The sequence below is a fragment of the Gorilla gorilla genome, chromosome 11 (genome assembly GCF_029281585.2).
Source record: "Gorilla gorilla gorilla isolate KB3781 chromosome 11, NHGRI_mGorGor1-v2.1_pri, whole genome shotgun sequence".
Lineage (NCBI taxonomy): Eukaryota > Metazoa > Chordata > Mammalia > Primates > Hominidae > Gorilla > Gorilla gorilla.
Genome location: NC_073235.2, coordinates 72,982,237 through 73,003,489, shown reverse-complemented (window position 1 = coordinate 73,003,489; position 21,253 = coordinate 72,982,237). Strand labels below are relative to the sequence as shown.

Genomic DNA, 21,253 nt, shown 5'->3' with positions numbered 1-21,253 from the left:
CTAATAAAAGTTATAAAATGTGATAACATATTTTACGATTCTACATGAAATTGTTTTAAAGACATAGAGTAAAGGCAACTCAAGTGTGTAATTGATCATAATAATGTTGTTTCATTCTGTGTTGAGGTGGCAAAGATACCTTTTCAGGCACCACTTCTTTGCAGCTAGAGTCTGGAACACTAAACAAGGTTCATAATGGAGAAAACTGATTCCAGATTGTAGGCTCTAACCACTGGCGTCCTCTGAAGTTATAATATCGAGTCCTAGGGGTACCTACTGTTGCACAAAAGTTTCATCTTAAGCATACTTGTGCCATGCCGGTATGATATTGGGCACAAGTGGACCTCCAGCCCACAATGACTTTGCAGCTTCCTCTCTGTGCATTAGGTAAACAGTATTCTGCCCTCTGGCTTATTTAATCCTAGCATGGGCAATAATTTTATTCCATAGCAAAGGAGATTCCTGTGCATTCCAAGCTATGCCATGACAAAAATTCTATCGTTTGTGCCAAAGAGAGATTTGGCAGAGCTCATTTCTTGTCAGAAACCTCGAAACCACAGGCCATCCTGTCTCTGTACTACACCACTTGCTCTAAGCCTTGTCACAGACAAGGTATGTTTTCCTCAAGTAAACCACAATGCTTTCCACCTAGACATTTCCCCCTACAAGATATGTTAAGCCTGCAGCTGTCAGAAATCAGCCCCAGGCCAGGCACAGTAGCTCACGCCTGTAATCCCAGCACTTTGGGAGGCTGAGGCGTGCGGATCACTTGAGGTCAGGAGTTCGAGACCAGCCTGACCAACGTGGTGAAACCCCATCTCTACTAATAAAAGAGCTGGGTGTGGTGGTGCATGTCTGTAATCCTAGCTACTTGGGAGTCTGAGGCAGGAGAATCCCTTGAACTCAGGAAGGGGAGATTGCAGTGAGCCAAGAACGCACCATTGCACCCCAGCCTGGGTGACAGAGCGAGACTCCATCTCAAAAAAAAGAAAAAGAAAAAGAAAGAGAGCAAGCCCCACTTTCTCAAGTATGGGAGAGCTAGGGAAACCAAGATAGCATGAGAGTGAAGTGAGCAGGACCCCTCGCCTAGGACTGAAGAGCATCCTGTCTTGTGTTAAACAAAGGTTTAGAAGATGGGGGGGCAGGAGGATGGGGAGGGCTAGTTTGCAGTTCACAGTGCATCTCAAGCTCAGGCGCACCAGGTAAATTATTTCCCCCAAATGTTTCATTGCTATTCTGTGGATATGTGGATATGGAAAACACCAGGAAAAGAGAAGCAGCGGCCTCCTGCCCTATGGCCAAGAAGAGTTTGGATCTTGTCTTCTCTCACACCTCTGCTCCCTCTGATAAAGATTATCAGTTTGAAGAATTTAGCTTTTGTGTGAAATGACCAGGGATCTAAGAAACAGAAATGAAATGAGTGAAGAAAAAGTGAAATAGAGGTAGAACTACAAATAGAGACACAGAAAGGAGTGACAGAGGGCATGCTTGTTTTCCTTCTGTTTGTTCAAAATGGACCTTTTCTCTCAATGGTGCATTTACTTACAGTCCCCCTCTTGTTTGGCTTGGGATCAACAATCTACTTATGTACAGCTTTAGCAGGATGAAAAATATCTACTACAGTCATTTTTACCTTCAAGAAGCATGGGTCATTTCAATGCATACCCTTGGCTGTGTTTTATAATAATTTGTACTCTTTGTATTGTTTTAGATTTTACAGAGCTCCTTTCCAAAGAGCGTTGGCAAAATACAGAGTACTTGATTTATTCAAACAGCACCCCTTTGAGGGAAAGCATATTTTAGAGCGCTCTGTATTGGAGCTGGAGAATTTGAAGCCCCAAATTAAATCTCACTGTTTACCATGGGAGCCCCAGCATAAAGTAGGTGCTTAACAAATAGTAGTTAAGTAAGTGAATGAAAGAAATATCCCAGTTTAAATATAGTTGTCCTGCACACGTAGGGAAATATCGGGAAATTTAGTTCTAGGAAATTACAACCACCTAATCATTGCCAACCCACTGACGATGCTAAAGGAAACAGCCTTTTAAACAGCCTTTTGAAAAGGCTAGGAGAAAACCTTGCACTGAAAGAGTTTAAAAGTTCAGGCAGTTTTATACACCAAAAACTTGGTTCTGTTACAAAGTAGGGTCAGGCTGTCTGGATACGATGTTTACTTTCTCTTCTGGTAGCAGCATTTAAAGCAACTCTGCTCTGCACGCATCACATGATGTGCCCAGTGGTTCCCAGCTGCAGTGGCTTAAAATGCCTGTTCACAGGCTCAAGGAAGGCACCCTGCCAGCCTCGTCAGAGTCCCTGCTGATGCTGGGAAAAGCACTCTCCCCAAAGAGCATCAGAGGAGAAATGGCCGTCACTGTCAGAGCTATTGTTATCTTCTGATAACATCTGTGTTTTTGGCAGGGCCAAGGAGGGGAGTATGTAGGAAGCTGATCCAACAACAGAGAGAAAGAGAAAATAACAATTTCCACAGCACTGAAGCAATTAGATGAAAATGTCCTGTAAACTAGTGGCTCTTCCGACTCCTGTGTGTGTGTGTGTGTGGGGAGAAGCAGTGAGGTGCTGGAAGACCACTCCTCCTGGGAGAAGGTTCCAGCCCCTAGGGCTCCACTGTCACCTATTCAAAGGGCATTTCTCCTTTGAGAGAGGGAGGCCCACAACTTTGCTCTCATCTAAAACACATATCCTGAATTAGAGGGGCAGTTTTAAAGCCAGTGCTTTAGAAAAATTAATGAATGAGATATTACATGTAGGTCTTTAATAAAGTTCCCTGCAGTTAGTTTGTTTTGATAATTTTCACTGAGGAACGTAAGCTTTTTTTGGTTGAATAAATGTAGTTAGGTCCAATTTCTGAAAAGTAAGGTAATTTAAAAACATAACAGATTAGTAATGGAATCAAGGTCACTGTTAGTTTTTACTTAGAATACACCATCTATTTGAACACTAATATGTATAATTTTTTTCGGATTTTAACAAAGTACGTATTTTAATTATTTGGCATTTAAAGGAATGTGTTTTCCTGTGGCAAGAACCCATTGTCAGAATTAACCAATACAAAAAACAATGAAACATGCCACTTCTTTGCCAAGGTGATATGCAGAGTTGCTTCCCACCTCCCTCAGCCCCCCAGAAAAGAAACTGATGGACAATACCTTTGCTCAGGCTCCTTTACTTTCTCTTCCTCTCCCCTCTCCCCTCTCCCCCCTACACCTCATAAAGGCCCTTTATTGACTGTGCAGTGTTATACACATAGGAAATGTATCCTTGTGTACCCAGGGTATTTTTTTTCCGTTTGTTTTCTCTTCCAGCATTTGATTACTGGCTGGTGAACTGTTTGGGCCCACAGAGATCTCTAGACCACCAGCTCATGTATTTGAAAGGCATCTGTTTATTTTGAAAATGCAAATGTGGCCTACCTCAAAGACTGACAGGCAAGAAACAACCCACTGAGTTGGGGGAGAGGTTTCCATTCCGGAGCCCTGTCCCTCCCTCGATCACACCAAGATCACTGGCTGTCAGAACCACTGAAACCTGCTCCTGGAATCTGAATGAAGGGCCCACAATTAAAAACAAGCAATAATTAGCCAGGCAGATTATTCCTCACCCAGTTGAAAGTAATGATGAGGACATTTACCAAGGACTCTGAGCCTTTGAAATGGTGGCTCCTAGACCGAGGGCTGCCTGGAGGAGGGCCCGTTAACAAGGACACAGAGTTCCTAATGGTGGCCGCCCAGTCCTTATGATGAGAAAGCCTGGGAAGGTTAATACCCTGACTTTGATCTCTGTCAAGGCATACCAGCAAGAATTAATTTACATTTCAGATGAAAAAGGTTGACAGCATGAAAAGGCATCTTGTTTCTGGTATGTGAATGTGCCGTAATAGATCGGGAATTCTGAAAGGAAGTTCTGAGGAAGCTAAAGGGATAAGCCGCACGGCTGCTTTTATTGGGAAGGAGATGAAAGGAAAACAAATTTCAATATGCGCTGCTCTGTAGCAACATGTAGGCCAAATGCTTCCTAAATTTCAAGGGCCGCTCTTTTAAAAATATATAACATATCTTAGCAACACCACTTAAGAAAATACTATGGGCCAGAACTAGAAATACAAATTCATTCCACAGAATCTAAATTTCAAATGAAATGATTTGTTGAAAAAATAATAAATTAGAGAATAACCTTAGAAAACAACCGGAAATGGTTGTGCTATGACAATATCCCTAAGCCACTTTCTGCAGGCTCCTAAAACAGGGAGCCGCTGTATCTGGGTCTGGTTCTACTCGGAAATGTCCTAGCGGGACGAAGAGAGGCTTGTAATGAGATTATGTTTGGGGAAGATCACAACCCCAAACAGAAAAGTCGGAATGAGTTGCTTTGCTTCTTAGATAAACGCAATTATGCCTTCAAATCTAAAGATAAGGAAAATATTCCCAAGTAAAAGTAAACTGCCCATAAAATTGCAAAGATTGCTACCCTATTCACGCATCTTTACCACCAACACAAAACCAGCGCACCAATTCCTGTCCATGGTGTTGGCTAAAGGGCAGATGCTGTCTGCCTTTGCTCTGGCTGCCACACTACTTCTAAGAGGGCAGAGGTGGTGTTGGTGCCACCTTCATGCCCATCTAAGCCCCTGCAGACTCAGTTAATGGAAGTTCCCAACATCACTTGATAGGCAAGAACACTTTGGCTGCAAGGCTAAGAAAGGGGAGGTGCTTGCAAGGCTTAAAAAAAGGAAGGCACCCTTAAAGAAATGTGTTTTCTAAAGTCCTGCTGGGTGCTTGCAAGGCTAAAAAAAAAAAAAAAAAAAAAAAAAAAGGGAGACACCCTTAAAGAAACATGCTTTTTAAAGTTCCGCTGAGCAACATTATCCTTCCATGATAGCTACCCCATAGGTGCTCCACTGAAAAGATACAATTATTACTATCCTGATAGCATGATGATGAAGCAGACCCATTTCTGTTTTACAGCAGTATTCACTTGGCATTAACAGAGTGCAAAACAGGGAGCACTCAAAAGATGACTTTCACTTAGGGAAAATTGGATTTATGATTCCTATATACTGAACTCAGTGGATCAACAATAAATAAGCTCAAGCAAGTTTAAATTTTAAAACACATGTTGGGCTTTGTACCAAACTGCAAGATCAGAAATCAGTTTGGTACCCTCTTTTAATGAGAGATTGTGTGTGTGTGTGTGTGTGTGTGTGTGTTGGGAGGCAGGCAAGTAGGGAACAAATGATGCACTTTGAGTTCTCTCTTAAGCTGTAACAAGAATTGCATCCCTCTTCCTGGGGCTTTGAAGTTGTAGAGCTTAGAATTCCTAGGGGATGGTGTTAAAAGTTAACATTTGCATTTTAATAGCACCCTTTCCTCCCAACTATTTTAGTTTTGAATGAAGACATCAGGCTTCTACAGTGGTCTAAGAGTTCTGAGAAGTTTACTTGGAGCCAGGTTCTGAGCAGGGACTTCTTTGAAGAGGTTGCAGCTGTTTTATTTAAGAGTTTACTTCAAGCTCAGCTGTATGTGAAATCCTATCTCTCTCTCTGCTGCTGAGTCTACCAGCCTGGCTATTTCTCTCATTCTGTCTCTAATTTCTTGTGGCTCCTGGAGCTCAGGGGCCTGTTTCTTCCAGAGCCTCGAGTAGGAATATGCAGTTTCAAATGAGGAAAGGAGCCCAGGCTGCACCCACAGTGGACACTGCCATTTGCAGAAGAGCAGAGTGACTGAAGAGCCAGAGAGGGGACGGATGAGTCAGAAACCAGAGCTTACACCTCTCAGGCTGCCAATAGCAAGCCGAGCCATAAAAGCCACCATGTGCTCATGCCATGGGGCCCAGAGGACCATGATAGCCACATATAAGCCTGGATTTGGGAAACTCAGTTTGCTGGGAAACTCCCTGAGTGATTCCTCCTCTGTGATGCTAAGAAACAGGTCTTGCATATAATTAGAGAATTCCAAAATGGGAAGGCACCTTCTGGACCTTTTTAACCAGCACTCTCATTTAACAGATGAGGGACACGTGACTCCGAGAGGGAAAGGGTTTTGTTCAGGTGGCAGTATGCGATGCTGACTCTATCCAAACGGCCTGTGTTCAAATGCTGGCTCTGCAACTGATGAACTGTGTGATGGTGGACAAGTCCCTTCACTTCTCAGTGCCACAATTTCCTCCTCTATAATATCAGGTATACAAGAGAACCCAGTCAGAGCATCCTTAGCCAAATGTGGCAAACAGCAAATGCTCATGCTCACTGTTAGCATCATAGTTATCACACAGGGAGGGTCAGAACACTAGGACTCCTGTCTCCCAGAACTCTTGACTCATTCCAGTGCTCCTGAATTATTAACCTTTCAGCTTTTCTACATTCACAGGAAGTTAGTCACAGAATATTTTCAAGTGGACACTGTGAAAATGATGTTTTAATTACCTGCTTGATTATGAGCAGCAGACTCATTCCTTCTGTTGCTTATTTTCTTAAATTTCCTCCGAGCATCATATCCTCTCCAGGCTAAAAATATAAAACCATGTGCTAGGAATGACATTAATTTAAGAACGTGCCAGAGAATTGATATAAGCTGTTTTCCCCTCCAGTCTATTGCCCGTCTCATCCTCCCTCCTGCTTTCTCACTGAACAAAATAAGCAGAGGTACGTGATCTACGGCGAGAAGAGAGGCCTCTCTGTTCTCACAGCTTGGCTTTGAAGATGCTTCTAAGGGGTTGCTTTTGTTCAGGCAGTGATTTCCAGAACACTCTGGGTTCCACTGATGAATCACGTGGGACCCCTACTCCAGGTGAGATGGTTTCCTGTCGTTCTAATCCCTGGAGAAAGCCCTGTCTTCAAGACTTGGGGATATGATACAGGTGGAGGGGTGTGGCAGGGATGGTAGAAAGGAACTGGAATAGCCTGACCCTTTCAAAATCTGTTATTTGGGAGAAAAATATAAACAGGAAAGTTGAAGAAGAGAAAGAGCGGAGTCAAGGGAAATAATAAGTAGCACAACACTGTCATTTGCTGTGAGTGAATTCTGTGCCGAGAGGTATGCTGAGGGAGAGGAAAGATGTGCAGTGGGAAGGGAAAAGGCAGGGAAGAAAGGTGAAGAAAAAGAGAGAAAAGAGGAAGGGACTCTCTGGGGCAAAGGTGGTAAGCCCTTTAGATACAAAACTGGGGCATTAAGCCACCCACGAGGAGCACAATGTCTCTCTTTGTTCCTCCCGTCTCAGCATCACAACTCTCGAAGTTGCTGGGTGAGCTCATGAAGTCCAAAATAGACTGAGCCACATGAGGATTCTGGGTTATGAGAGCATAAGGGAAATCATCCACTTTGTTCAAGATCTGGTGCTTTCATAATCATTTGTCTATTGCACAGGAACTTAAATGTTGTGTGTAACACTAATAACACATATACGTAAACAAAGAGGCACTGACTAGGCAGGGCACATGAAAGAGATTAGCAACCTCTTCCCTTGGTTTATAAGTTCCATCTGGACTAGAAAAGCCTTCTGGAAATGGCATTAATAACTCTGGTACTGAACACCTGACCACAGACCTGAAGTGTATATTATCTCAGTCATTCTGGGAGATGCGGCACATATCTGTGTGACTGGGGCTTTACATCACTGGTCCGTTTATACTGCCACTATCTATCCTGTCACTCATGTTGTAAAGGCTTGTTTGCTTACCTGCAAGTCAGGGACCATGGCAGTTGTTGGGGCTCAGATAATAATTCTCCAAAATATGCTGCTTTGACTTCAAACTTAGAGCACCTGGGTAGCAGCAAATGCAGGAAAGGGCTTTCTCTGAACTCTCCCCATCTATTAAAGGCAAGCTCCTCCAGAAGACATTCAACTGTGTGAATCCCTTCCCCAGATATCTCCTCAACCAGGAGAAACTGATGCATACCCCAGGAAGGAAGACTGGAGTAAATATCACCCAGAGGTCAGATGAACTTTGTCCCAGGCTATTGCCTGTTCTTCAGGCCCATTCATTTCCCTCGTAAACCTTTGAATCTTCCCTTAAAATTTTCTACATCCTCCACTTCCCTCTCCCCTATGAAGAGGGTATTTAAGCTTCAACCATCTGGCCTTTGATTTTCACACTTTTTATGACTTGCATGTTAATAAATTTGTATGTCTTTTCTCCTGTTAATCTGTCTTTCTCAGTTTGTTTTATAGACTCAAATTATCAAACCTTCAGGACACGGAAAGAAAGTTTCTTTCACCCCTACACAGTCTTGCTCATGGCTGTGATTTCAGCACCTGGCACAGAACCTGTGTAGTAGGCACTTGATACATATTTGATACACATTTGCTAAAGCAAGGAAGGAAAGAAGGAAGGAAGGGAGGGAGGGAAACCACTTAGAAGAGAAAGAGTTGAGTATTCCCCAGTACTTAATGACATGCCAATACCCAGGGCAGTATTTATGAGAACAGGACCATTTACCTGACTGGATGGCAATGGCTCCCTTCTCTCTCTTCTCTCTGACCCTTTTGTATCTCCTGGCTCCAAGCCACCCCTTGGTATATGCCTGCAGCACAACCACTCTGCCTATGACTTCTCGAAGCAGCAAATTTAATTGCTCAACATGGTAATATTTGAGAAAAACCTGAAACGAGACAGTAGTTTTAGCATTACATACGGGTTCCTCAACAGAAATTCACTCTACTACAGCATATTCTAAATGAAAATATTAAAACAATGATATAAATAAAGTTTATAGTGATGTGACTTATGCTCACATTACTGACTTCATGGAGGTAGATACAATTCTCTTTCTAAGATTGAGCCAATCCTTGATAATTGATGTAAACAGATGATGAGGTCAACAGGGTTTAAGCGATTCCAAATGCTCTCCAGGCCTGTCTCATGTCAGTCAGGAGTTCATTTTCTCAGTTTGAGCTCTATCTACTCTCTTTCCCCATAGCCTCTGATAAAGGTACTAACCAAGAGGACTGACCCAGCCAACAGTGGAAGTTCAGAGGGCGAGGTACCTAGATGATCCACAGTGATCTAATTTCTGCTGAGGAGGAGCAGTGTTGCCATCGACACTCAGGCAGAGGCTGGTTTTATAAGGCAATCAGGATGGACCACAAAAACCTGGGATCCTATGGGGACGTGACATTCTCCCAAATGAAAAGCTACAGATGCTGAGACTAATAATCAGGCTATGCAGCAAATAACATGAGTCCAGTGAAAAAATGGACAAAACTCTACTAGAAACTCATCACTGCCATTAATATGATTTGTGTATTTACATGTGATACTGGAATAAGCAGCATTGAGAAAAGAAACATTTTTAAATGAGCTCAAAGATCTCATTCTAAAAATGCTAAATGGCTCTCAAATTACATATAGAACAGGAGGCAAACCCTCCTCCTCTACTCCCTAATGTCCCCAACCTCTTGACTTAAGACCAGCAAAGACCATTGTTAGGTTGGAGTCTTGTTTGCTAAGCTACACAACTTATAGAGCCATTCATGCCAGTGACATCACTGACAAGAGACAAAGAAATCATACGGGACAATTTGAACAATAAAGAACGAAATACCTTTGTTTCTCCCAGCACCCAGTGATCTAATCTGGACTTTTCCAAGATAGCCACACAGCTCTCTTTGCTAGCAAGAGGTGTTTGATGTGCTGTGAATGCCAAGTAATAATACCTGCAAAACAAAAGTTAACTCTTTTCAGCATTTTCAGTTACGATTTGACTCAGCATAGTAGAATTACTCGGGACCATTGACACACCTTGTTTTTTAATAGTAAATATTTGTCGAGCATCAATAATAGCATAGTAGGTAGTAAAAGATACAAAATTTATACTTATGAACTTGGCTCTTCCCTACTTTCATATGTTCTGCAATGTGTATTTACTTCCCTTTTAATGTTGCTTTGTAATTCATATTCAGTGCATGCTTGGTGTCCAGTGCATTCAAAATCAAAATAATCTTTTTAGAAAGCTGAAATTTAGATAACTCTCCTAGTGAAAGTAATACTCCTAAATATTAGTATTACTGTTATAAAAAATAAATTCCATTGTATATATTTTGACTCTGCTTTGCAAAGTCCCGTCTAAAGCAATTTGTAGATAGCAGAAGTGATCACAGGCTAATACTACTGATTCTGCTGAGCTATTCATCTTACTCAGCGTATAGAGGAGGTGTATTTTCTTGATACAATCACGAAAACCACATTTGTTTTCTTAAATTACTTCATTTTAGTGAACTTCTAAACTTTCAGATTAAAGAGTTTCAAAAAAGAACATTGTAGTGAAGGAAAAGTATCTTTTTTTTTTTTTTCTGAGGCAGAATTTCGCTCTTGTTGCCCAGGCTAGAGTCCAGTGGCGCCAGCTTGGCTCACTGCAAACTCTGCCTCCTGGATTCAAGCGATTCTCCTGCCTCAGCCTCCCGAGTAGCTAGGATTACAGGCATACGCCACCACATCCAGCTAATTTTGTATTTTTTGTAGAGATGGGGTTTCACCATGTTGGTCGGGCTGATCTTGAACTCCCGACCTAAGGTGATCCACCTGCCTTAGTGTCCCAAAATGCTGGGATTACAGGCGTGAGCCACCTTGCCCAGCCAGGAAAAATATCTTTTCCTCACCCATCCAAGTTCACAGCTGAGGCCCCTAGAACAAGAGACAGATAAACACGAGAAATGCATACCAATTCATTTAACGTAAGTTTTAAGTGACACAAGAGCCTTCATGAGGAAATGAAAACCTGAAGAAACAATTAGACTTGTGTATTTCTTTTTTTTTTGAGACGGAGTCTCACTGTGTTGCCCAGGCTGGAGTGCAGTGGCGCGATCTCAGCTCACTGCAACCTCTGCCTTCCGGGTTTGCGCCATTCTCCTGCCTCTCAGCGTCCCGAGTAGCTGGGACTACAGGCGCCCGCCACCGTACCCGGCTACTTTTTTGTATTTTTAGTACAGACAGGGTTTCACCGTGTTAGCCAGGATGGTCTCGATCTCCTGACCTCGTGATCCACCCGCCTTGACCTCCCAAAGTGCTGGGATTACAGGCGTGAGCCACCGCCCCTGGCCTGGACTTGTGTATTTCTATGCCAACTTTGAGGAAGAAGTGGATAATTGTGGAGAAACAGAATCGAAAAAAGAGTTTATTACACTAATGGTAATTAACTGAGGAAATTTAGCAAGACCTGTTTGTTCAGATTCTTCTCTGTGTCTCTGTGTCTTCAGAGATACAAATGTTCCTTTTCTCTGGGTATAGGAAGAGTACCTTTCACGTGTGGGTCTTATGACCTGCTTCAGGGCAGAAGGGCAGGAGAAGGTGAGAGTGACCTTCCTACCTCTGCTATTTTCTCAAACGCTACCGTGCCATATTTTGGGGTAGTGTGTCCTGAACTCCATCGTTACCAAAAGGGTTTTTTCCTCCCCTTTCCTTTCTTCTCCTTTATTCTCCCTGTTTTTAAAAAATATAACTTGTTGAGGCACCAGGCATAGTGGCTCATTCCTATAATCCCAGTACTTTGAGAGGCCAAAGTGGGAGGATCACTTAAGCCCAGGAGTTCGAGACCAGCCTGGGCAACATGGCCAAATCCCGTCTCTGCAAAAAATTTAAAAAATTAGCCAGGCATGGTGACATGTGCCTGTAGTCCCAGCTACTTGGGAGGCTTGAGCCCAGAGTTTGGGGCTGCAGTGAGCCATGATCACACCACTGCACTCTAGCCTGCGTGACACAAGGAGATCTTGTCTCAAAATTTAAAAATATACATATATATATAAATATGTATTATATATATTATATTATACATATATATAATATGTATTATATATATTATATTATACATATATATAAATATGTATTATATATATTATATTATACATATATATAAATATGTATTATATATATTATATTATACACATATATTATATATAACTTTTTGAATATATTATCCTTTTAGAAAATCTCACCTTAGTTTTTCTTTAGAAAACTTGCAAGGAATTTTTTTCTCTGCTCTTTGCTGCCATCTATAATTAAGTTCAACCCCTTGAAAACTTTGAAATAAACTTAATTTCTTTGTCAAAGGATTTTCCTGCCATTCCTCAAACAAGACTAATCTGATATTTTGAAATTACTTTTAAATATAGAGCTGTTTTTACTTTTTAAAATGTGAAAGATATCCCTCCCCCCTGCCAAATATATCCATATCTTCCTGTTTATGGAAGAATAAGTGTACCTAATTAGTACTTGACTCATTCAACTTTATCTTCCTGCTACAGAATTATTTTGCAAGTTAGGATATAATGCTGAATTTGCTGAAAACATTTGCATTCAGAAATCCTGGGGCTGTTTCCAAGGCTCTGAATCTGTTTCCACCTTTGGGGAGGAGGGGCAGTGCTCTCTGAACCTGAACAGTAGCCAAGACCAGATGATGCTAGATCATTTGGCAGAACCCAGGAACCTGCTCATAGCAGATACCTTCCGGAGCTAAGTGGGAGGAGGGAAAGCCAGGAGTCAAGCTTAGACCTTTCTCTGGACAGTTCATGGCATCAGCACAGATTCTTCAGCCCCAGGTTCTCCAGGACTGTAGTTTTGGTTATGATTTCTCTGACTTGGCTTTGACCACAGCAAAAAGATTGTGTCATGGAGCACATAGGGATGGTGGGAATGGCTGGCAAATCTACTGCGGTGAGAAAAGCCAATGGTAAAATCAGGATTTCCTATACTTTTAGGACCAGCCATTTACAACATGGGCTCCACTGGCTTTAAGTAGCCCAGGCTTGCTTATGGTGAATGCTCAGTGTTACCGGTGATGAAGTATTTAAAGAATCTGATGAATGACCAGCATCTTGAAAGATAAAAGAGGAGTGTAAGATATGTTCCAGTTCACCAATCAAAGATTTATACTTATTTTTCGGACATCAGTGGGTGTTTTTTTTAGCAACTGTTAGTTTCTAAATAGGCAGAATGTATTCTGAACATTAATATTAGAACTTTGATTTTCAGTCCATCAACCAAAACATCTTAATTTATTATGATAATAATATTCATATCTAGCTTAGTTCAGAAAGACATGGGTAACAGTACTATATGTAAACAGGTAGTTTTCAAAATATAGTGAAGAAAAATGTAAGTGACATATCTACAGTAATCAAGTAAGAAAAGCATAATATGTTTCCTTCACGGAATAATTTTGGATTCTAGCAGGCACCATGGTGATAAATCACTTTGAGCTCCTGTGTACTTCAATGTAAAGGCTAAGCTGAAAGGAACCAAGCCAAGAGGTCCATCAGGAAGGGAGAGTTTTCTGGAAAGATCCATTTTACCCCTTTCCTGAAGCAGCATGATGAGTTAAGCAAAAGATATGCAACAGCAAAATAATAAATGTAAAAGTCTGTCTTGAGAATCTGCACACTTTAGGGCATTGCAAAAACCAGACTTCCCTGAGCTGCCTCTTCTAAGTAGAATTGATTTTATATATTGGAGTCTGAGCACTGAGTTCAGAGTCAGAAGATCTCTGTCTCTAACTGTGGGTGAGTCACTCACCTCTCTGTACCTAACTTTCCACAGGTGGGAAAAGGAACCAGATAAGTGGTTCTTAACTATTATCTTGGGTAGGGAGAAGGACATGGGGCTCAAGGCTCTGTGAAAGTCTGGTAAAAGCTATACAAATTCTATCTTGGAAAATGCTCTTAACACAACACATTGCATACAATGTCAAGAAATCCACGTAACTTCTTTTTCTTTTTTCTTTTTTTTTTTCTTCTTCTTCTTCTTCTTCTTCTTCTTTTTTTTTTGAGACACAGTTTAACTCTGTTGCCCAGGCTGGAGTACAGCGGTGTGATCTGGGGTCTCTGCAACCTCTGCCTCCCAGGTTCAAGTAATTCTCGTGCCTCAGCCTCCTGAGTAGCTGGGATTACAGGCATGTACCACCACACCTGGCTAACCTTTGTATTTTTAGTGGAGACGGGGTTTCACCATATTGGCCAGGCAGATCTTGAATTCCTGACCTCAAGTGATCTGCCCGCCTCAGCCTCCCAAAGTGCTGAGATTACAGGCATGAGCCAACGCATCTGGCCCCACATAACTTCTGATGGCCCTCAAGGACCAAAGAGCACTTCCTGCTGCAGAACTTTCTGAAGACATAAATTTCCCAAGGCTTCATTTTATTAAAACATACAAGCTATCACAATAGTATATATCCAGTTGAAAAATATCTCTATTCAAAAAATGTCATTTCATTTTCTGTCTAAAATGTTTTGTTGCATGGAATGCAGGCTGTTCAAGGAAGAGTTTTTAAATGTAACAGGCAAAGCAGTTTGTTAGCAAAAGCAACAGGCAACTAGAGATACATCCTCCTGCATTTAAATTATGGAATCATAAACTGGAAGGATCTGCAAGATTCCAGGATATGTTTGTTTTATATTGCTGTATAACAAATTACTTCAAAATTTAATGCCTTAAAAACAGATATTTATCATCACACACTTTCTGAGGGTCAGGAATTCAGGAGCAGCTTATTTCTGGCCCAGGGTCTCTCATGAGATTACAGTCAAGATGTCAGCCATGGCTGCAGTCATCTTAAAGCCTGACTGGCACTGGAGGATCCATTTCCAAGATGACTCACTCACATGGCTGTTGGTGGCAAGATTCCGTTCCTCACTGGCTGTTGGCAGGAAGCCTCAGCTCCTTGCCACATGGGCCTCTCCAGGGGACTGCCTGAGTCCCTTCATTATATAGAAGATGGCTTCCCTCAGAACAAAGCGTCTTGGGGTTGGGGTTGGGGTTGGGGGCAGAGAGGGAGAGAAAGAGAAGAATTTGCAATGTGTTTTATGACCTAGGCTTAGAAGTGACATACGCTCATTTCTTCTATATTCTTTGATTCCTTAGAAGTGAGTCACTAAGTCCAGATCACATTCAATGGGAGAGGAATGAAGGGAGGAATATCAAATAATTTGTAGACGTATGTTAAAGCCACCACAAAAGATCTCTCAAGCTCATCAAGTCTTCTATCTAGTAATGATAACAAAAACCACTCTTAATGATATAAGATGACTTATCCAAGATGACAGATTAAATGACAGAGGCTAAAATTATTATCCAAGGTCACCGATGTCCAGGTCATTAATATTTTTAAACAACTGACAAGACTCCAGCTAATGAAGTTTAATTCTTGATGCAAGGCGAAAAAAAAAACAAGAAAGAGTAAAGTTAAATGCTACTTCTTGCCAGAAAGGAAAAGACTGATAAACTTGCCTACACAAAAATAAAATTTCCCTACCCGAAAAAAAATTGGAGATTTGGGAAGAATTGATCTCTTTTCGTTCTTTAGCTTTTGTTTGTTTAGATATAATAGGTTTTCCATGTTACACTTTATTATGCTCTTTATAGAGAGGTCCCAACAAAATGCTATTGTTTGGAATGTAGGCACATCCCTCATCAAATCAACGGTGGTTAACTTCTTGGCCGATTTAACTGATTTAACTTGAAGAGTATTACCTTTGAGGGTGGAAGAGAGCTTTCACTTCCCTTCATTCTCCTTTCTTATGTTCTTTAGTGCAAATGAAGGAAAATCTTTGGTAAGACAGAGTAGAGAAACAGAGACTTTGTTAAATGCACCACAGTTGTCCTATGAGACCTGGTCCATGTCAGCAAAAACAAGGTTTGTGGTCTTTGCTCTGGCTCTACTCAGAAGATTGTGAAGGACATAAGTCAGAAATTGTAATGACCAAACATTGCTTTTCCAGGATAGAGCCAGAAACAAAGTCTATCAGGTCTCCAAGAACTTCCAGGCTTTCCCCCAGAGGAAGCAGGACCTTAAAGAGAAGACAGGTAGGAGAGACTGAGGGCACCATGGAGAAGGAGTAAAGAGGGAATGTGGCCCTGGACTTTATTCAACATGAGCTCTGTATTTCTGAAAGACAACTTAATTATGGAGGAAAAGAAGTGTTTAGAAATTTTGGAATCTTTATGTGTTCCTGATCAGCCGTCAGATTATTTCTTAGGTTATTTTCGTTCATGTAAAGAACTAGTACCTGACCTCTTTCAACACAACATGGGCAAAACTGAACTGAACTTAACTGATCAGACTTCAGACTCTACTACTGCATGTCGAGAGCTACCACCAAGGCAGCTAGAATTTATAGGACAGAAAACTAGGAGAGAGCTAAAGATAAAGAGAACCCTGGAGATCTGTGGAGGGTATCCTCAAGCATTCAGCAGAGTACTAACTGGCATATTCATACGAGGAAACTATCCAAGGCTGGAAAGAACCATCTGAGAGGATTAGAGGGAACAGTGCCCAGTGCTTACAAAGGGCTGGCAATACCAGCTGCTTATGCCAGCCCGACCAGTTGACCTCATAATTCACAGGACAATAGAGTACCCAGAAGGATCTCACTTCATAGTGAGGAAATATTAGTCATTAACACAGCTCTGGTTCTACCTAACAAATCACAAATCTTTTTTTTTTTTTTTTTTTTGGAGACGGAGTCTCATCTCCGTCACCCAGGCTGAAGTACAATGGTGAGATCCAGCTCACTGCAGCCTCTGCCTCCCAGGTTCAAGTGATTCTCCTGCCTCAGCTTCCTGAGTAGCTGGGATTGCAGGCATGCGCCACCACACGTGGTTAATTTTTGTATTTTTAGTAGAGACAGGGTTTTGCCACGTTGACCAGGCTGGTCTTGAACTCCTGATTTCAAGTGATCTGCCACCCTGGCCTTCCAAAGTGCTGACATGTGTACATGACACATTTACCATGATATACCATATTCTGTTTCACAAAACATGACTTAATAAATTAAAAAATACATGGCCAGGCACAGTGGCTCATGCCTGTAATCCCAGCACTTTGGGAGGCCAAGGCGGGCAGATCACGAGGTCAGGAGATTGAGACCGTCCTGGCTAATGGGATGAAACTCCGTCTCCACTAAAAATACAAAAAATTAGCCGGGCATGGTGGCGGGCACCTATAGTCCCAGCTACTCGGGAGGCTGAGGCAGGAGAATGGCGTGAACGTGGGAGGCGGAGCTTGCAGTGAGCAGAGATCACGCCACTGCACTCCAGCCTGTCGACAGAGTGAGACCCCGTCTAAAAAAAAAATTAATTAATTAATTAATTAAAAAATACTGAAGTCACACAAGTATATTCTCTGGCCACAGTGGAATTAAATTAGAAATCAACAACAGAAAGGTATCTGGAAAATTTCCAAATATTTATGAAGAGACTTCTAAATTTACCAGAGGCCAGAGAAAAAATCAAAAAGAAAATTGGAAAGTACTTTAAGTAAAAATGAAAATACAATGTATCAAGATTTGATTGCTAAAGCAGTATTTAGAAATGTATAGTGTTAAAAACTTATCAGAAAAGAATGGTCTCAAATACATGACCTCACCTCCACCATAAGAAACAGAAAAAGAAGAGCAAATTAAACCCAGAGTAAGCAGAATAAAGGAAATAATAAAGATCAAAGTAGAAGTCAATGAAATAGAAAATAGGAAAGCAACTGATGAAACCAAAAGCTGGTTTTCTGAGAAAGTTAATAAAATTGGTAAGCCTCCATCCATACAGATCAGAAAAAAGAAAGGAAAAGAAGAAACAAATTACCAATATCAGGTATAAGATTGGTGATATCCTATAGTTTCTACAAATATTTAAAGAATAATCAGGGAAATATTGTGAATGACTTTATGCCATACCAATAAGCTAAAGAGAAAAAGCATATGATCCTAATAAATGAAAAAAGCATTTGACAAAATCCAACATCTAATTCTTATTAAAAATTAAAAAAATTAATTCAACAACCTCAAACTAGGAGACAACTTTCTGAATCTTGACTTTTAAAAAATATCTATGAAAAACTTAAAGCTAACACCATATTTAATGGTGAAAAGCTGAATGCTATCCTCCTAAGATTAGGAACAAATCAAGATGTCCACTGTCATCACTCCTATTCAACATTGTACCAGACGTCCTATCCAGCACAATAAGACAAAAAAAAAAAAAATAACATCCATGTTTGAAGGGCATAAGTAGAATTGTCTTAATTTGAAGATGACACAATTATTTGAATAGAAAATCCAATGTAATCTACGAAAAAGCTACCATAACTAGTAAGTGAATTTAGCAAGGCTTTAGGATAAAGATCAATATACAAAAAGCATTGTACTTCTATATATTAGCAACAAACAATTAGAAACTGAAAATGAGGCCGGGTGCAGTGGCTCATGCCTGTAATCCCAGCACTTTGGGAGGCCGAGGAGGGCGGATCACGAGGTCAGGAAATCGAGACCATCTGGCTAACATGGTGAAACCCCATCTCTACTAAAAGTACAAAAAATTAGCTGGGCGTGGTAGCAGATGCCTGTAGTCCCAGCTACTCGGGAGGCTGAGGCAGGAGAATGGCTTGAACCCGGGAGGTGGAGGTTGCAGTGAGCCGAGATCACGCCACTGCACTCCAGCCTGGGCAACAGTGCAAGACTCCATCTCAAAAAAAAAAAAAAAAGAAACTGAAAATGAAAAAATATAATTTGTAATAGCATTTTAATGTAAAATAAATAGGGATAAATCTGACAATGTATAAAACCTGTACACTGAAAACTACAAAACATTGGCTAAAAAAAGTTAAAGAAGACCTAAATAAATGGAGAGAGATATCATGTTTATAGGTCAGAAGAATTAATATTGTTATTATTTAAGTAAAGCAGATTACCCTCTATAACGTGGGTGGACCTCATAAAATTAGTTGAAGGCCTTAAAAGATTGAAGTCTCGTGACGAGGAAGAAAGGGATTCTGTCTCTAGACTGTACTGAGTCTACACACCACACACACTTACCCACACTTACACACACACACACACACACACACACCCTACTGGTTTTGTTTCTCTGGAGAACCGTGATTGCTCTCATGTAGGTAAACTGCGGAGACAGAGCAAACCTTGGTGATAAACTTACAATATTGCTAAAGGTAAAGGTAAGTTCTGTGCAAAACCATAAATGGTAGAAGGTTGTTTTTAGTAACTTCCTTCCCTATCATTTCTCTTCTCTTTGTTCACTGACTACCCAAGTTCCCCACAGATTTGGGGGCTTCTGCACCGCACACTGGGGATCTAGGACACCCCAATCCCATTGTTCCTCCTCACACTCACAAAAAGATCTTCCCTGCCACGCGTCAAAACTCTATGCCTGGGCATTCCCACAGGGCTGTCTCTGCAAGGGACTGGCTGGCTCCTTTAGTAAACATTAGATCCTGAGGGGGAGCTTAAAATCATTGATAAAAAAACTCTTTCTTTGTACAGAGGAGAAAGCCAGAGAGAAGGCAATTGGCCCAAGGTGAGAAATTTAGTAAGTAGAAGATCTGAGGCTTACCAGGTCTTCTAATTCAGGCTTCTTTACACTTATCAAACCTTCCTAGCTCTTCCTGTGTGCACCTGGTATCTTTGACTCTCTAGCAGGCACTTTTGATGCTCCAGCTCCTTTCACCTCATTGGAACTCATGAGTGTTTACAGGTATCTGGAATATCAGGCTTTTGACTTAAAGTGTTGATTTCTTCTATCTGAGTACCAGCAGTCTGGCTCTCCTTGACATATGTGTGAGGGATCCAAAGAATATTCTATTTGGATTAGTGTATCAGGAAGGTGCTTCTGTTTCAGTAGAAAGCTATATACATTGTCTTTAAAATACCTTTCTGGGTTATCAGATTATTAGAGTCCTGTTATCCCCTTTGAGCCATTTTGCAACTCTTTCTAAATTCCAACTGATAAATAGATATGTAAATTCTGTCCAGCCTGACAATGATTCTAATTGACTTCCTCCCCACTGCAGAAAACCAGTTTTATTTCCATTTGCAATTCATCCCAACATTCTTTTGTTTCATATAAGCTATGCTACTTTGACTCTTCCTTTGAACTGATTATAACATCTGCCTAGTTCCCTCATAACATATGAATAAAATAAATTCTTTTTAACACATTCATCTTTATTTCTGTATGCCAGTCATGATTTTATCTTCTTCTGAACATTTTTTTTTTAACAAGGGAAAGAAAGAAGTACCAAAATCTACGCTATAGATCCAGGTTTGACACAAAGGCACACACACAAATGGGCAAATTTTGAGGTAGGTAGTCTTCATACCTGGGTAGACCCAATGCTACCAAGCAATCCTAAAAGGCCTACCTAGTAGGCTAAAAAACATAAATGAATAAAATAAATGAATAAAACCACTGCTACTTTTCTACTTATAATCTTTGAAGTGGAAAATATTCGTGGAATATGTTCATGTTGGACTTTATCAAGAAAGTCAAACTATTTCCCAAAGAGATTACACCAATTTATATCCTTACCACTAGAATATGAGAGTCCCATTGCTCTCTAACTATGACACTCTATGGAATTAACAGACTTATTGGTTACTGCCAAAATAGGTACAACATGGTGTTGAATTGTGGTTTTAATTTGAATTTCCTTGATTAAAGAGGCTGGACTTTTCCTTTTGTTTTCAATGATGTTCTCTCACAACGAACAATGAATTTTATTTCTCTATTTTTTTCCCCTTGGTTACTCTTACTCCTGGAAGGGAGAGGAGAAAGAAGAATCACCATTTTAGATAAAAATTGTATTAGCGTGGGAGAAGGCTTACATTTTTTATTTGCACCTCTCATTTTGGTCATTCTGCTCCTGCATTTTTACACTGGGGAAGGATTTGTATGTTTTAAAGATGGCTTTGAAATCCTAACCTAGAATGAATGAGCTCTGCTTTGATTCATCCCTCCAATTGAGTTTTGCACTCAAAGGCATATAAAACATCTGCACCCGGCTTGGAGATTTGCACAGCGCTAAGTCAATGTGAAAATTTATCTCAAGGCTAATTATACAGACTGAAACATTTTTTTATTTATAAAGACTTTAAACAAATTCCTTCTTTCAGAATGGATCATTCACTCTGTAGAGTTTTAGGGCTTTGGTATAACCATGTTGTCACCATTCACCACTTCGTAAATCAAATTGGTTTTTCATCTCCATTAAATAAAACTTGACGTAGGATCTACTGATGTATCAGGCATGGGCAGAAGAGCTGAATGACATGAATAAGCAAAGCACACAATTTCCCTGCCCTCATGAAGCTTTATATTCTAGTAGGGAAGACAAACATAAACAGAAATATGAAGGACATCATTTTGGATAAGGATAAGAATAAAAAATTAGTGTGGGAAGGTCAATGAGTATACTTTAGGGGTATATTTTGGCAGGCAGCCTTAAGCAACCAAGATAGTGATGAA

General features: G+C 40.7%; 1 protein-coding gene across 1 annotated transcript in view; it reads right to left on the bottom strand.

Annotated features, from left to right (window-relative positions):
* The window catches only part of MYO3B (myosin IIIB), a 446,006-nt gene that overhangs the window by 147,848 nt on the left and 276,905 nt on the right, over positions 1-21,253 (bottom strand). Inside the window, exons 24-26 of the mRNA XM_055379151.2 lie at positions 9,558-9,669; positions 8,453-8,615; positions 6,440-6,520 (exon numbers count right to left, since the gene is read on the bottom strand). Coding sequence (XP_055235126.1) covers positions 6,440-6,520; positions 8,453-8,615; positions 9,558-9,669 — 356 coding nt within the window. The remainder of the gene's footprint in view (positions 1-6,439; positions 6,521-8,452; positions 8,616-9,557; positions 9,670-21,253) is intronic.